Raw genomic sequence first — 18379 nt, 5'->3', positions numbered from 1 at the left:
AGGGGCCCACTGTTCAGAAGAGGAAGAGGAAGGAGCTTCATGCTCTTCCTCCGACTCAGAGCGCTCCTACCTCCCGCCAACCAAGCGCCCCCGCCACGATAGGTCCTCTGGCCGCAAACGCCCTCGCACCACGCTTCCCTCTGAGGACGACATCTCGGAGGACTCTCGCAGCCCTTCAGCCTCAGAGGCAGAGGAGGGCGAACTCTCACAAGATGAAGGAGAGCCCAAAACAGACGCACAACTGTCCTCGCGCCTATTTAAACCAGAGGACTATGTGCCGCTCATTAAAAAGACAACTAAGACCCTAGGCATTACCCTACCCACAGGACAGGCCACCCCATCCCCCGACTCAGACCTCCCCAAGATGAGCGAGGATTTGTTCCCAGTGTCGGTCTCTCCAGTCCAGCAAATTCCCTGCCCGCTTAACATCATGCAGATTATTAGGGACGAGTGGGCGAAGCCAGCCTCCGCTAGATCCAATCACGGCATCACCCGCAAGTACTACGTACTGCAGCCAGCCGTCATGGACAAACTCAAGATTCCATCCGTCGACGCTCCTGTGTCGGCGCTTGTCTCATCAGCCGTTTTCTCTAGAGATGGAGAGGACACCCTCAGGAACCCAGAGGATCGTAGGGCTGAGGGGGCACTTAAAAAGGCCCATGAGGCCCTATCCATCGCCGTCAGGGCCGCGTCCACTGTGTCCATGGTGATGCGGGCTAGTCTCCAGTGGTCCCGCCAGCTTTTAGACCTCCTGCCAAGCCCAGACACCAAGGTTAAGCAAACCATTAATAAAATTGCCAGAGCGGCAGCCTTCGCTGCCGATGGCACCCTTGACACCATCCAACAGTGTGCTCGAGCCCAGGCAGCAGCTGTGGCAGTCCGCAGGCAATTCTGGCTTAAGAACTGGAACGTGGATTCCAAGTCCAAGCAGAACCTGGCCTTTTCCCCATTCCTTGGTTCCAAGCTGTTTGGAGAATCTCTAGAGCCAGTGCTAGTAGAGGGAAAGGACAAGAGGAAAGCTCTTCCCACTGCTAAGAAAAGGGACGATAGGAGACAGTATAGGAACCGATCTTCCTTTCGCCCCAACCAATCCTCCTACCCCTCTTCCTCTAATTCCTTTCGAGCCAGGGAGTCCAGGCCCAACAGGTCGCATTGGGGAGATTCAAAATTTACCAAGCAAGCTAAGCCTCCCTTCCCCTCCAAAGAAGGAGCGGGGTCCAAACAACCCCGCAAAAATAGTTCACAATGACGGCGTTCCCCCAGTAGGAGGCAGGCTGCAGGGGTTCGGCCACATTTGGGAGACATCCACCTCAGACAAATGGGTCCTAGATACCATCCGTCAGGGCTACAAAATAATATTCCATCGTACGCCTCCCGACAAGTTTATACCGTCTCCCAGATCAGCCGATCCCTGCAAACACCGCCTTCTACTGGAGGCCATCGAGCGCCTACTACACATCAATGCCATCGAGCCCGTGCCGAGGCAGGAGAGGGGACACGGCTGCTATTCCACCTTCTTCCTTGTTCCCAAGAAAAACGGATCCTGGAGAGCCATATTGAACCTCAGAGGGGTCAACCGGTTCGTCCTAAAGAAGAGATTCAGAATGGAGACACTCAAGTCCATCCTAGACAGTCTCCAGCCGGAAGACTACCTCTCCTCGCTGGACCTGCAAGATGCTTATCTTCATGTTTTGATTCACCCTTCCTCAAGAAGATTCCTCAGGTTCAGATATGGCAAGCGCCACTACCAATACAGAGCCCTTCCCTTTGGGCTAGCCTCTTCCCCCAGAGTGTTCACCAAGATCATGGTGGCACTCGTCGCCCGATGGAGAACCCAGCGATTGCACGTCTACCCCTACCTCGACGACCTGCTAATCCGGTCATCCTCCAGACTCCAGGGGGTTCGCGACATCAATCACATCCTCAGGTCCCTCCAGGACCACGGCTTCCTCCTGAATCTCGAGAAGAGCTCGCTCGCTCCAGGTCAGCAGATCCACCATCTGGGAGCCATTATAGACACCCGGGCGGGGACGGTACGCCTACCTCCAGACCGCATCCAGTCCATACAGGACGCCATCTCGAAGGCCCTGCAGTCCACGCGCCCCAGCCTCCAGCTCTTGGCCCATCTCCAGGGCCTCATGATAGCAGCCATCCAGTGCCTTCCCTGGGCGAGATTCCACGCCAGGCCCCTGCAATGGCTCCTTCTCCCTCACCAACGGGCCATTATCCTCAGGAGACACAAGAAAATACAGCTCTCCAGCGAAGTAAGACAGTCGTTTCGTTGGTGGATGTCCGAGGCAGTCCACCGAGGTCGCCAAATTTGGAGGCCCCCGAGTGTGCAGATCACCACGGATGCCAGCCTCCGGGGCTGGGGAGCGATATGCGGAACACAGCTGGCCCAGGGCAAATGGAGCCCAGAGGAACGAACCCACAGCATCAATTGGTTGGAGCTCCGGGCAATCCGCCTTTCTCTCCTCGCCTTCAGTCAGATGATTCACCACAGGTCAGTCCTGATCAGGACGGACAACACCACAGCCAAGGCACATGTCAATCGTCAAGGAGGAACCAGATCCAGGTCCCTGATGAGCGAGGCTCAATCCCTCCTGGCATGGGCAGAGGCCAATCTCATATCCCTGGAGGCCGAACACCTTCAAGGATCCCTAAACTCAAAAGCCGACTGGCTGAGCAGAATAGATATCGACCAAGGGGAGTGGAGTCTCCACCCTCAGACCTTCCAGATCATCACAGACAGACTCGGCCAACCCGTACTGGACCTGTTCGCCTCCCCCGCCAACGCCAAAACTCCCAGGTTTCTCTCAAGGTTCCAAACGGAAGGGGCCGAAGGAATGGACGCCCTCAGCTACCCCTGGCCACCAGGCCTCCTCTATGCCTTCCCGCCGACTCCGTTGCTCACGAAGCTCCTAGCCAGGATACGCAGGACCAACGCACAGGTTATCCTCGTGGCTCCAGCGTGGCCGCGGAGACCCTGGTTCTCGGAGATTCTCGCCATGGCAACTCAAGGATTCGCCCTCCCGCTCAGACCGGACCTCCTCGCACAAGGACAGATCCATCACCCGGACCCAGCCTGGCTACGGCTTCACGCCTGGAAATTGAACGCCACATGCTGAGCGGATATGGCTACTCCCCAGAAGTGGTTGACTCCATTCTCGCTTCGAGACGCCAATCTACAAACAGAATCTACGAATACACCTTTAGGACATTCAAAAGGTGGTGCAAGGTCAAAAACAAGGATTTCATCAAGGTCTCTGTTCCAACAGTTCTCCAGTTTTTACAGGATGGCTTCTGCCAGGGACTGCGGCCCAACACCATCAAGAGACAAGTGGCAGCCATCACCTCCATACTGCCCCATAAGGTCGCAGCCAGGATTTCCCAGCACCCCCATATCCGCAGGCTGCTCAAAGGGGTCGCCAACAAGGCGCCCCCAACGAAACATCGGTTCCCGTCCTGGGATCTGCATACAGTCCTCAAGGCCTTGACCATCCCGCCCTTCGAGCCACTCAGGGAAGTATCCCTCAAGTTCCTGACCCTCAAGACACTGATACTGACGGCACTCACGTCTGCGAGGCGCATCTCCGAAATCGGTGCCCTGTCCGTCCGCAAAGAATTGTGCATCATCAGGCCGGACTCTGTTCTCCTGAGGCCTGACCCAACCTTTGTCCCTAAGGTTAATTCCGTGTTCCACACCTCCCAGGACATCGTCCTCCCGTCCTTCTGCCCCCGACCCACTGGAGACCTAGAAAAGTGCTGGCATACGCTTGATGTTCGCAGAGCCATAAGAGTTTACCTCAAGAGAACAGCCACCTTCAGGAGATCGGAGGCGCTATTCGTATCCTTTCGACCTAACTCCAAGGGCAAGAAGGTGTCACGCTCCACCTTAGCAAGGTGGATCAAGCAGTGTATCGTCCAATGCTACAGGTCACTTAAGCTTCAACCTCCAGCTGACATCACCGCTCACTCGACGAGAAGTGCGGCTACATCTGCGGCCTTATCCACCAATGCTCCGTTGGCTGAAATCTGCAGGGCGGCCACCTGGAAGTCCCCGTCTACATTCACCAGACACTATAAACTTGACCTTTTCCAATCGGCAGAGGCGGCCTTTGGCCGGAGGGTTTTACAACAGGTGGTTTCGGATCCGCCCTCCGCGCCAGCCAGCCCTCCCTAGTACTTGATCTGCTTTTCTAAATCCCGAAGTCAGGATGCTCGGCCCCTTCTCTGCTGCTAAATGGAACGTTGGACTTACCTGAGAGACGTCCCTTTACAGCAGAGAAGGTACGAGCATCCTCCCCACCCTACTTGCCTACTGGCGCGGGTGGGCGGATTTGAGTTCGTCAATACCACATTAATATTATGCTTCTCGGCTTAAAATCGACTGGGGTTCCTGGGTAGCTCCGCCCGCAAGGGCGAGGGGGCCAGGGCCCCGGTCACTTCCTTTGTTCTTTCTTTCCTACCTGCCTACCAGGAGCCAAGTGGGCGGAGCCACCCGAAGTCAGGATGCTCGTACCTTCTCTGCTGTAAAGGGACGTCTCTCAGGTAAGTCCAACGTTCCATTCTGCTATCATGCTTATTAAGTCCTGCTTGGCTATTGGTTTTGCCAGCCTGGCACTGAGCATCTGTACCTTCAACTCCAAGAGGCTCACAGAGGTCACCTAGGTTCTCTGAACACCCTTTGTTGCACCCTTCCTTTATAGTGACCTTCCCTTTTACCATATTTTTCTTTGCCCTCTCCTATTTTAGTGGTTCCTCTCCATTTCCTTCCACCTCTGTGCCAGTTTCTAAAATGTGTTTCTTCCACCAGGAGGCAGGCATCCACCACACTATTGATAAAGATGTAGGAAATACAAAGGCATTTCATCTAAGATTATAAATAGCCAGAAAACATCGCCTCCCTCGTCACCCGTTCGGACAAGTATGGTAGACCTCACCATTGTTGACTCCCACAGTGTGTCTCCCAAAGGAAAGAGTTCCATTGGTGTTGACCCTGCCTGCAATAGTGTCATTGCCAAGATAATGTTCTTCTAATGCTGCAGTTCCAGAAATCTGATGCTGGCTGATTATAAATCTGGCAGGAAATGATTTTTGAAAAATTGCTTCTGATGCTTGAGTCCCTCCAGAAGGTAGAACTTTCTGGTTCCAGGAATTTTGTCTGCTGAAGTCCCAGCAGGCAAGCAGAGGGCGGTGCAAGCATGGCACTCACAATATGCTGAGGAAAGGCGGTGTACATTTCCCCTTCTCTTGAAGTTGTACAATGGTACATTTTTGTGTGAATAGCAAAAATATAAATTTACATAATTTTGGTTTTTAAAAACATTAAGTCATAAGCATGATTACATTGTTGTATACTGTATATACGTTTGCATAGACATGCACATGCAATATTTGGAGTGTGTGTGTATATATATATGGAGCAAGCTTGGGGCCAAAATAAACAGAAAACTTTAAAGATAAATAATAATAATAATAATAATAATAATAATAATAATAATAATAATTTTATTTATATACCGCTCTTCTATAAACCAGGGTGGTGTACAACATGAATATCATATACAGCAAGTACAATTAAAACAGCAAATACATTAAAACAAATACATTAAAAACATTCTGGCCAGCTTGCCACTGCTGACATGGGGGGGGGGGGGGAGGCTAATTGGAGCCTGTGTCAGGGAATGCTTGTGTGAACAAGAGAGTCTTCAGCTCTTTCTTGAACTGGGCCAGGGAGGTGGCCGAGCGGAGCTCAATGGGCAGAGAGTTCCAGAGGGTCGGGGCCGAGATGGTAAAAGTCCTCCTTGATGTGGAGGCTAGTCTGGCCCCTGGAACCCTCAATAGCTGCTGCCCAGATGTTCTGAGGGTGCGGGGCGGATTGTATGGGGAGAGGCAGTCCTCAAGGTATCCTGGGCCCAAGCCATTTAGGGCTTTATAGGTAATAACCAACACCTTGTATTGTGCCTGGAAGCGAATAGGCAGCCAGTGCAGATCTTTGAGCACTGGTGTTATATGACTGGCTCTGGATATACCAGTAACCAGTCTGGCTGCCATATTCTGCACTAGTTGTAGCTTCCGGGTGTGGTACAAGGGTTGTCCCATGTAGAGCGCGTTGCAGAAGTCCAAACGAGAGGTTACCAGAGCATGTACTACCGTTTCAAGGTCCCTCTGGCCCAGGTAGGGATGCAGCTGGCGAATCAGCCGAAGCTGATAACAGGTGCTCCTGACCGTCGCATCCACCTGAGATGTAAGGTGGAGCGACGAATCAAGGAGCACCCGCAGACTGCGCACGGAGTCCTTCACAGGAAGCGTGATCCCGTTCAGGACAGGTGGAACCACCGCCATCCCCGGGCCAGGGGAACCTATCACGAGCACCTCCGTTTTCTCTGGATTCAGACTGAGTTGGTTTTCCCTCATCCAGCCCATTACCGACTCCAGACAGGCCACGAGAGGAGAGATGCCATCCCCAGTCACTGCATCAGTCGGAGACATAGAGAAGACTATTTGGGTGTCATCAGCGTACTGATAACCCCGCGCCCCATGTCTCCGGATGATCTCTCCCAGCGGTTTCATGTAAATGTTAAAAAGCATGGGAGACAGAATGGCTCCTTGAGGGACCCCAGATGTAAAGGTCCTCTTATCGGAGCACACGTCTCCCAGCTGCACCATCTGGAACCTCCCAGAGAGGTAGGATTGGAACCACTGGAGCGCAGTGCCACCGATTCCCACCTCTACCAGGCGCTCCAGAAGGATACCATGGTCTATGGTATCGAAAGCCGCTGAGATGTCCAAGAGCACCAACAGGGACACGCTTCCCCTGTCAATGCCCAGACGGAGATCATCGACCAAGGCGACCATGGCCGTCTCAACACCGTAGCCTGCCCGAAAGCTGGTTTGAAATGGGTCCAGATAATCCGCTTCGTCCAAGATCGATTGAAGCTGGATTGCAACCGCCCTCTCGATCACCTTCCCCAAAAATGGCAGTAGCGAAACTGGCCGATAATTATTATGCATCAGGGGGTCGAGGGAGGGCTTTTTAAGCAGCGGTTTTACAATGGCCAATTTTAAGCTGGATGGAAATTGCCCGTCCCTCAAAGATGTATTTATGATCCAGTGTAATACAGAAGTTACCACCGGTCCCCCCTGAGCCGCTAGCCATGAGGGACAGGGATCAAGAGAGCAGGTTGTCTTCCGAACGCTTCCAAGGATCTTGTCCACATCATCGGTACTAACCGACTCAAACTGATCCAGTTTAATGGAGTCCACGGAGGCTCTGGACGCCTCTACTCTAGATTCTGCCCTAATGCCGGCATTAAGACCCTCGCTTATCCGAGAGGTTTTATCTGCAAAGAAGTTGTTAAATTGGTCACAGCAGGCCTTAGAAGGTTCAAGGATCTGGTTCGGGGCAGGAGGGAGCTGAGTTAGCTCCCTGACTACCCTGAACAACTCTGCTGGACGCGACTCCGCGGACGCGACACGAGCACCATAGAACGAATTCTTAGCTGCTCGTATCGCCTCTCCGTAGTCCTCCAAAAGGTGGTCTAGGAGAGCCTTGTCAGCTAAGCGTAGGTGTTTCCGCCAGCGATGCTCTAGCCGTCACAGAACCCGCTTCCTCGCCCGGAGATCTTCCGTGTACCAGGGCTTCCGTTTGGAAGCAGGCCTGAGAGGGCGCTTGGGAGCGATACTGTGTATAGCCCTAGAAAGACCGGTATCCCAGATACCAGTCAGGGCATCAACAGAGTCGCCGTCATTTCCAACCATGTGCCCCTCTAAGGCTTCCTGGAACCTTTTGGGTTCCATCAGCCTTCGAGGGTGGACCATTCTAATAGGTCCACCACCCCCGGGGGAGATCTGGGTAGAAGCCTTGATTTTTGCCTCCACCAGGAAGTTATCCGTCCATGACAGGGCGGAAGTATTAGTTATTTCCACCCACGGATTTTCCACATCCGTACAAAAGACCAAATCAAGTGTATTACCCTCAAAATGCGTCGGACCAGAGACCAATTGGGACAGGCCCATGGCCGCCATGGTATCCATGAATTCCCGAGCCGCACCAGATGGAATATAGTTGGCCGCGAAGGGGATGTTGAAATCACCCAGGACAAGTAGCCTGGGTGTTTCCAGCATCAGCTCCGCGACCAACTGTGTCAGCTCGTTAAGGGAGTCTGTTAGCACATGGGGTGGCCGATACACCAACAAAATCCCCAGACTGTCTCTGACCTTCAGGGTCAGGTAAATACACTCAATGAAGGAAGTTTGACGGATGTGGTTCCTGGTGAGAGACAAGGTGTTCTTGTGTACCAAGGCAACACCCCCCCCCGCCCACCTAACCTGGACTGGTCCTTCACCGGGGGGAAGGAGAGCCTGTTGTCATGTATTATGGAATATGCCAATTTAGGATTATTTAGTATGCTTATGTATTAATTGTAATTAATTTTAATATTTCACTGTATTTGTGAGGTAGATTTTCTAATCAGTGCATAGGTTTGTATTTGATAAAATTTGAATCTAAGGGGGAGCAGCCTGAGGGAGTGTTATAGAGTGGTTCCTCCCCTGCTATGGGGCAGTTCTCTTCATGGGAATGGAATGGACAGACCTTTCCTCAGGGAAATGTGGCTGCATGCTTTGACTAAGTGCCACTAGCCATAGCTTCAGTCAAACACAGAATAATTTTTACTGTTGACAGCTGTGTAATTATGCTTCAAGCTTATGGTCTATCAAACTCAGTGTTGTTACAACTCATGCAAAGCCAGGTATGTAAAAAATAAACGTTAAACTACTAGTTTCTATTCCAGTAAAATATTGTTCTCTATTTTAATGTTTTATTTTTACTGAATTACATTGTTTCCAATTGTATCACTCTTGAAAACTCAATACAAATTGTTGTTGTTATGTGCCTTCAGGTCATTTCTGACTTATGGCAACCCTAAGGCATGGGGTTTTCTAAAGCTGAGAGTGTGTGACTTATCCAAGGTCACACTGTGGATTTCCTAGAATACAAATAAATAACATGATTTGACATGCGAAAAGTATTATTCTTATTTTTCTTCTTAACATTTCAGATGGAGATGAAAAGACACTTCTCTCTAAAAAAGAAAAAATGAAGCTGCGAAAGGACAGATGGCTGCAGAGTAAGCATTATTTTCCTACATCCTGTTTCCACACAGGACTCCTAGATATTCATTACTGGATTATTGTCTAATTTAAGACCATGCCATGTGGTGAGCAGGTTCCTGACAATCTGAGTCCACCTGGTCAGTTACTTCCACCAGTGTGCAGTTCTGCATATGAAGTAGCCAGAGCTTTTTGGATTCTGCTGAAACACCTAAAAAGCAGTAGTCTGTCAAGATTTGTGTACAACACTAGCAATAGCAAGTACATTTCTATACTGCTTATCAGTGAACTAGCACTTCCTCAGGGGTTTACAAAATGTAAGCCAATTGTCCCCAACAAGCTGGGTCTCATTTTACCAACCTACAAAAGGGTGGAAGGCTGAATGGACCTTGGAGCCCTCCTCTAGAATAAAACTTAGGTTGTAGCCACAGTACTGGCATTTAACCACTGCACCACCAGGGCTCCCTGTATGAGGTAACATCTCCAGATTCATACTCAGTAGTACCTTTTTAATGTCTGAGACCCTGTCTGAACATTAGATGAAAAGTAGCCATATGTAAATCAGGATCTGAGTGCTGAAAATTTTGTAGGCCTCTTTCAAAGACAGGCAGAGAAAGTTAGCAGTGAGTCACAGAGCTGTCTCCTGCCTTGTCTGTCACTCACTTCACAATTACTGGCTAAACTGTCCCAGCTTTAGGGCAGGAGAACAAGGGGCAGTGACTTGACAGAGAAGGAAGAAGGTATGCAAAGAGAGAGAGATGTAGAAAACAGCTCCAAAATCCTTGAGTTTTCTGTTGGTCTCCTGTGAAATTTTCCTGATCACAACCCAATTAACACAAGGCTCCTTCTCAAACAGTGAGGGCAATATGTCTGTTAAGTACACTACCCTGAGTACAATGCATTAAGATGATTAAGATCCCCTTATTGGGGAATGGGGTGGACATCCAGTTGTTGTGTGATCTCTCAGGATAAGATCAGATGAGTCCTTTGAGAGTGTATGACTATCTAAAACAGTGCTACTGAAAGTGGTAGACTCCTGATGGGTGGTGATCTGTAAGCCATCAGCTGCCAGATGGTAGCAATCCTGGGCACATTGAGGAGAAAAATATTTGTCCCTCACATTATGAGTGGCTGGGAAGCATTTTTCGAAAAGGGGTTTGTAAGTATGTTTGACTTACAATTCTAACAAACAAACAAGCTTCATTTATATACCGCTTCATACTGCCTAAGCAGTGTCTAAGCGGTTTACAACTGTAAGCTAATTTGCCCCCAACAATCTGGGTACTCATTTTAGCCACCTCGGAAGGATGCAAGCCTGAGTCAAGCTTGAGCCCTTTTGCTGGTCTTGAACATGCAACCTTGTGGTTTTGAGTGAGTGGCTGCAGTACAGACATTTAACCACTGCGCCACCAGGGCTCTTATAACTCTACCCATGGTCAGGAACCCTTACAAGAGCATAACATGTTTTTAATTACTCTCATAATTAGTTTCATTGCGCAGTATTGGGATAGAATGGGTTTTTTGGTTTGGTTTTGGTTTTTGATGCAGCAGCCATGGCTGTAATTCACTGCTTTTCAGTGAAAGAAGAATAGGTTCTCTGCCTGTTAACTAATTGTGGGTTGTATGTACTGCTCCAGTCTGAGGACTTGTAGGGCCTCATGCATTGCTATCTTTGCGCTACAGCTAAGAGTTTTATGATATCTTTTTCTTTTCTCCCTCTGATTTTCCAAGGTGCAGTACCTTGAATGGTCACTTGGCAGGACACAGAGAACATTTTTCTATATTTTTCCTATAGTAACAATAACGGTAACTTGTTAGTGTTGAGTAATGTACCTTTCTGGACTGCAGTAACAGTAATAAACAATAATTTGTTGTGTGAGAGTAATGAATAAAAAGTACAATTCCATTCCAACCTCTGATTCTGATCATGTGGTTTTTCCCAAACAATGGGAGATGATAAGCAAATAAGCTTACAACCCCTTTCATATTTTCATAATAGATACACAAAGCACTTAGAGAAGTGAGGGATAAAATGTGTGTGCCAGCCCATTTTCCCTTCTCAGTTTAACACACACTTGTTGCAGGTGATTGCCTGCCTAGGGCTAAAGATTTTCTTAAATCTAACCATCATGATTCCTGTGCAAAATGGACAATGTAATAAAGCATTTTCAACAGATCCAAGCTCTCCAGTTCAACAAGGCCATAAACATACAGCAGAAGGAATGCCCTGAAATCTTCCTTCTTGCAGAGGACAAAATATGGAACCCAAGTACAGTGCCCTTCCCTGCCATACGAGGGCATACCATACATGGCTTTCAGCTTAAGATGAAAAACAATGGTGTGTGCACCTGTGGCGCATGTGCCATGCTGTATGCACACAACGGACCCCCGTGTAAGGAAAGGACCCACTGTAATGTCAGTGCTTACCTGTGTTTAGAATAATAGGCCCAGCTTGGAAACATTACTTTTTTGAACTGCTTATCTCTCAGTACCCTACAATTGGCCTGCCCAGATTAGTTTGGGAACTCTGGGAGTCCAAAAAAATAATGCTTCTAATAATTTCTAATCAATGTGGGCATATTTTGCCACTTTGATCAGGACCCATATTTCTGATTCAGAAACAGTTTTATCCATACAGAAGCATAGGCCTTCCTGTTAAATGAGGAAATAACCTAACAGTTTTGGAACAGTATAACTGAATCTAAATATTCAAGGCATTGAGCCTGGCTCTAGATCCCACTATTTGGAATTCAGATTTTAAATACAGATGAAGATGTTACTTTGTGTCTGCATTTCATATGGACATGCCAGCTTGCATGGATATCCATGCCAGGAAAGATGTGGAAGTAAAGAGAGGTAACATTTTTTTTGTGATGGTGGAATAGAAAAACATGTCTAAATGCTTCTTCAAAAATTTCCCAGTCCTCTGTGTTTCAACAGAGGAAATAAATAAATAAATAAACAGCTACTTCGTTTGGGGAAAATTGACTCAAAGGAAAGTTAAATATGTGCTTTTAATTTATTAGAAATACATTAAAGAAGTTTAAAAAGCTTGTTCAATATACCAACCCAGTGAGCAACTTCCAGAACTGGGGAAAGTAAGGAATCCATTAGACCACTTAGAATCCACTGGGTGCCATGGTGCCATCTGGTTTAAGTAGCATGTTTTGGGGGCCCCAAGAGCAAAAATGGTAGATGCAGAGAAAGAAAAAGAAATATAAAAGAAAATGGAGGCAAATCGGTTATAATGACCTTGTTTCATACAACATCCAGTGATGGTTCAACATATTTAATTCAGATTACAGTTCAAAATAGCTATTGAATAATAGGCCTGGCCATAAAAAAGGTTGGTGATAATCACAGTTAATTTAATAAAAGCAGACATCTGCAGATGTTGAGCCCCCCCCCCCATACCTATAGTTCTATATTTTATTTTAATTTTTTGAAAGGAACAGATCCACAAATACTGTATATGTAACTTGAGATCTGCTTAACTTGATTAACATTTAGTGCCCATTTGTTTATTTACAAATTCCTCCAAGTTAAAAAGAACAGTGCCATAGTGATTGCAGAGTAATAATGGAATAGCTTTACAGGGATAGAACTGAGGTTTATCCTACTTATATAATAGCAGTTAGACTATATTTCATTTCAAGCAAAAATAAATCAGTGTAAGGCCCAAATCATCATTGTCATGATGACGACGGTGATGTAAGTTTTGATTACTAGAAACATGTACACAAGCAGGATGGCTTAGCTTCTAAACAGATTTTACAAGGGAAAGAATTCCAAACCAGTTATGTGCAAACCCCCAGTGAGTGACATTTTTGGAAAGCTTGAAGTAACACAGCTTCATAGAACCAGACCAAAAAAAGAAGTGCTGTGGAGCAGAAACTGTTACCTTCTAGCCAAAAAAAGCCTCCCAACGCAAAGTATATACAATCCATATTTTTCATATGCATTTGTAAAAGATAGACCTGACAGGTCAGCTGGAAGAACCAAGGATGTTGTGGATTTAAATGTCAAAGAGCAAAACTGGGGGCTGAAGTAATCTAGTGGACTAGACAGGATAATATTAATTAACTGTCTGAATGATAAACCTGTGATTAATAGAATCCTTATCTTTCATTGGAGCGAAATAGTTCATGTTCATGAGATCAGCGGGACACAGTGACTTTATTTGCAGGTTTTTGGTATAGCCATTTTCCTTCTCTTCCTTTTGTGGAAGTTGCAACAATACAAGACAACTGCTTGTTATGTACTTGGTGCTTAGATAAATTATGACTGAGCAAAAAGTGGTGTAGCCATTTTGGTTCTTGTCCTTAGTGTTAGTGAGGCTCTCCTGAATACTGACAATAGCATTAAATGTGATTTTGGCTACATAATCTATTGTACCATGTCTACGATCGGCCTCAGAGGGAGCCATCAGGCAGACCCAGCAACATCAGGGACAGCCTGAAGGAAGAGGCCCCTCCCTCCTCAACTGTCATCTCGGCCTCAGAGGGAGCCATCAGGCAGACCCAGCAACATCAGGGACAGCCTGAAGGAAGAGGCCCCTCCCTCCTCAACTGCCATCTCGGCCTCAGAGGGAGCCATCAGGCAGACCCAGCAACATCAGGGACAGCCTGAAGGAAGAGGCCCCTCCCTCCTCAACTGTCATCTCGGCCTCAGAGGGAGCCATCAGGCAAGACCCAGCAACATCAGGGACTGCCTGAAGGAAGAGGCCCCTCCCTCCTCAACTGTCATCTCGGCCTCAGAGGGAGCCATCAGGCAGACCCAGCAACATCAGGGACAGCCTGAAGGAAGAGGCCCCTCCCTCCTCAACTGCCATCTCGGCCTCAGAGGGAGCCATCAGGCAGACCCAGCAACATCAGGGACAGCCTGAAGGAAGAGGCCCCTCCCTCCTCAACTGTCATCTCGGCCTCAGAGGGAGCCATCAGGCAGACCCAGCAACATCAGGGACAGCCTGAAGGAAGAGGCCCCTCCCTCCTCAACTGTCATCTCGGCCTCAGAGGGAGCCATCAGGCAGACCCAGCAACATCAGGGACAGCCTGAAGGAAGAGGCCCCTCCCTCCTCAACTGTCATCTCGGCCTCAGAGGGAGCGATCAGGCAGACCCAGCAACATCAGGGACTGCCTGAAGGACGAGACTTCTCCCTCCTTTAACTGTTTAACTTTTGTATTGTATTACAATTTTCACTGTACACCGCTATGATCATTGCGGAATAGCGGTCTATAAATAAAACGTATTATTATTATTATTATTATTATTATTATTACGATCTACTTGTTCAATCTATGTACAACTATAAAAATAATCCTCAGAACAGTAACAAAATATACAACTTCTAAAAGGCAATCAGCTCAGACATAGAGAAATATCTTAGTTTAACCCGTTATGTTAAGAAGGGCCTTCCATGTTAGAATCATAGAATCATAGAATCATAGAGTTGGAAGAGACCACAAGGGCCATCCAGTCCAACCCCCTGCCATGCAGGAAATCCAAATCAAAGCATCCCCGACAGATGGCCATCCAGCCTCCGTTTGAAGACCTCCAAGGAGGGAGACTCCACTACACTCCGAGGAAGTGTGTTCCACTGTCGAACAGCCCTTACTGTCAGGAAGTTCCTCCTAATGTTGAGGTGGAATCTCTTTTCCTGCAGCTTGCATCCATTGCTCCAGGTCCTAGTCTCTGGAGCAGCAGAAAACAAGCTGGCTCCCTCCTCAATATGACATCCCTTCAAATATTTAAACAGAGCTATCATATCACCTCTTAACCTTCTTTTCTCCAGGCTAAACATCTCCAGCTCCCTAAGGCGTTCCTCATAGGGCAAGGTTTCCAGACCCTTCACCATTTTAGTCGCCCTCGAACACGCTCCAGTTTCTCAATGTCCTTTTTGAATTGTGGCGCCCAGAACTGGACACAATATTCCAGGTGGGGCCTGACCAGAGCAGAATATAGTGGCACTATTACTTCCCTTGATCTAGACACTATACTTCTATTGATGCAGCCTAAAATTGCATTGGCCTTGTTAGCTGCCTCATCGCACTGTTGACTCATGTTCAACTTGTGGTCTACTTGGACTCCTAGATCCCTTTCACATGTTGTCTCCTTAAGCCAGGTGTCCCCCATCCTATATCTGTGCATTTCATTTTTTCGCCCTAAGTGCAGTACCTTACATTTCTCTCTGTTGAAGTTCATTTTGTTAGCTGTGGCCCAGCTTTCTAGTCTATTCAGGTCATTTTGAATTTTGATCCTGTCCTCTGGAGTATTAGCTATTCCTTCTAATTTGGTGTCATCTGCAAATTTGATAAGTATTCCCCCAATTTTTTCCTCCAAGTCATTGATAAAGATGTTGAATAACACTGGGCCCAGGACAGAGCCCTGTGGGACCCCACTGGTCACTTCTCTCCAGGATGAAAAGGTGCCATTGTTGAGCACCCTTTGGGTTCGTCCGGTCAACCAATTACAAATCCACGTAACAGTTGCCTTGTCTAGCCCACATTTTACAAGCTTGTTTGCAAGAATGTCATGGGGAACCCTGTCAAAGGGTTGAGCACCCTTTGCCTTTTCTGAGAAGACTGAGGCAAAGAAAGTGTTGAGTAATTCTGCCTTTTCGCTGTCCTCTGTTAGCATTTTGCCATCTCCACGCAGTGGTCCTACCGTTTCCTTCTTCTTCCTTTTGCTGCGGACATATCCATAAAAGCCCTTTTTGTTGTTCTTAACCTCTCTAGCAAGCCTGAGTTCATTCTGTGCTTTAGCTTTTCTGACCTTATCTCTAAACTTGCTAGCTATTTGTTTGAATTCCTCTTTGGTGATTTCCCCATTTTTCCATTTCTTATACATGTTCCGTTTAAAATTTAGCTGAGCTGAAAGTTCCTTGGTTATCCATCCTGGGTTCTTGCGACACCTCCCATTTTTCTTTCTCACTGGAACTGTTTTAATTTGTGCCTTCAGTATCTCCCTTTTGAGAAACTCCCATCCATCTTGAACTCCCTTCTCTTTTAGTATTTCTGACCATGGGATCACCCCCAGCATTTCTCTAAGTTTACTGAAATCCGCTCTCCTAAAGTCTAGGATGCGTGTCTGACTATGCCTGGCTTCTCCTTTCCACTGTATAATAAACTCCAGGAGAACATGGTCACTTCCACCTAAGGATCCCACCACTTGCACCCCATTAACCAAATCATCCTTGTTGGTTAGGATCAGATCTAAAATAGTTGACCCCCTTGTTGCCTCTTCCACCTTTTGGACAATGAAATTGTCTTCGAGGCAAGTGAGGAATTTACTAGATCTTGAGGATTTGGCAGAGTTTGACTTCCAACAAATATCAGGGTAGTTGAAGTCACCCATCACTACTACATCTCTCCTTTCTGAATGTGTGGTCATCTGTTCTAGAAAGGCATCATCCAATTCCTCAGTCTGACTTGGGGGTCTGTAGTAGACTCTCACCATAACATCCTTGTTGTTTCCCTGCCCTTTAATTTTTATCCAGATGCTCTCCACCTGGGTTCCAGGATTGATGTCCTGGATCTCTTCACTGGTGTAAATATCCCTGACATATAGGGCTATTCCTCCTCCTTTCTTTTTTGGCCTGTTTCTCTTAAAAAGGTTATAGCCTTCTATTTCTACATTCCAATTATGAGACTCATCCCACCAGGTTTCAGTGAGGCCAATTATATCATATTTGCTTTGTTGTATTAGGATTTCAAGTTCATCTTGCTTATTTCCCATGCTCTGTGCATTAGTGTAGAGACATTTAAGACCATTTGTTCCCTTTACTTGCTGCCTGTGCAAGTTTTTTTGCCTCCCACTTTTGGGTCCTTGTTCCCTCTATGACAATTTGACTATTTTCTCCAGCCTTTTTGCCTTCCAGAATACTGTCTCCCTCCCCTACATATCTCAGTTTAAAGCCCTCCTGATCAAATTCTTGAGACTATTGGCAAAAACGTTTCTGCCAACTGGCGTGAGATGCAACCCATCCCTTGCCAGAAGTCCTTCCTCATGGAACCGCAGCCCATGGTCCAAGAATCCAAACCGTTCTTGGCGGCACCATCTACGGAGCCAGTTGTTTACATCCGCTATTTTCTTCTCCCTTCCTGGCCCATACCCTTCGACTGGGAGAAGAGAGGAGATGACAACCTGTGCATCCATCTCTTTCAACTTCCTACCCAAAGCCTCATAATCCCTTATGATATTCTGAAGGCTATGCCTTGCAGTATCATTGGTTCCCACATGAACCAAAAGAAAGTGGTAATGGTCAGTAGGCTTGACAAGTCTTGTCAGCCTCTCTGTCACATCACGGATCTTTGCCCCAGGGAGACAGCACACCTAGCGAGACATCAGATTACAAAATGCTGGACAATTAGAAGGACACTCGATAGGGAGTGGGGTCTTAGTCTGGTTTATGCACTGAGCAGGCCTTCAAACAAGCTCCCTTGGGAAGCTGTTTTTAAAAAATCTTCCTTGTTTTGCTGCAGGGATGTGTTCCTCAGGGGGGGAAATGCAGCAAAGGACAAATCCCATTTCTTTGCAAAGCCAGATGGGGAATAAGAAATGTGTGTGCTTTTGATTGGCAACCCTGTATTCCTGGGAACAGTTCTTTAAAGGGGGAGTTTGCTTTTGGCTTGACTTTAATCCAAGATGGAGCACAATTTGCAGGGGATTCAAATGCTCACCCCTTCTTTAAATAGAGTTTGGATGGTCATCTTTCACATGTACATCCCTGCATGACTGGGGAGTTGGACTAGGTGGCCCTTCCAGCCCCTTCCAGTTGTGATTCTTTATCAGTATGTCTAATGGCACCACATTGAGGAAATGTCAGTATTTCTTTAGTAATGGCTATATTAAAGCGAGGTATGGCAAAGGGGGCCTTAGTGGCCATTTTAAAATGAGATATTTTATTGTTAAAATATAAGATATTTATGTACAGAATAGGGTTTTATTTTTGTTTTGTTTATTGTTAAGAGCTATAAGAGTGCAAATACCTGCCTTGGACCCTACTGTTAAGCAGAATGAGGTTGCCAAACTTTGTCTAATCTTCTAACAGTTGTTTCCTCCTCCATTAGAAATCGAAGGCATTAAGGTGGCAAAACAGCAACAAAAAGCAGAGGCAAAGCGAAAAGCTACCCCAATTGTTGGAGATATGCATCCCTTGATGGATGCCCTGCCTGAGCTCTCAGACCTGGTATCCGTCAGCAAGTTTCCCAAACATTGTAAAATGTAAGTATCTGGCATGGTCTGTGACTTTGCACCTAGCTGA

The 18379-nt window shown here is 47.2% G+C and overlaps 1 protein-coding gene across 2 annotated transcripts in view; it reads left to right on the top strand.

Annotated features, from left to right (window-relative positions):
• Positions 1-18379, top strand: part of SLX9 (SLX9 ribosome biogenesis factor) — a 66577-nt gene that overhangs the window by 40625 nt on the left and 7573 nt on the right. For both annotated transcript variants that reach the window (XM_089519016.1, XM_089519017.1), the window contains exons 3-4: positions 9066-9134; positions 18186-18339. In XM_089519016.1, the coding sequence (XP_089375142.1) occupies positions 9066-9134; positions 18186-18339 (223 nt within the window). The remainder of the gene's footprint in view (positions 1-9065; positions 9135-18185; positions 18340-18379) is intronic.

Source organism: Sceloporus occidentalis, unplaced genomic scaffold, assembly GCF_023333645.1.
Source record: "Sceloporus occidentalis isolate IW3139 unplaced genomic scaffold, rSceOcc1.0.p SCAF_4, whole genome shotgun sequence".
NCBI classification, from domain to species: domain Eukaryota; kingdom Metazoa; phylum Chordata; class Lepidosauria; order Squamata; family Phrynosomatidae; genus Sceloporus; species Sceloporus occidentalis.
Note: the sequence above shows the minus strand (reverse complement) of the source record. Positions and strands in the feature narration are given on the sequence as shown.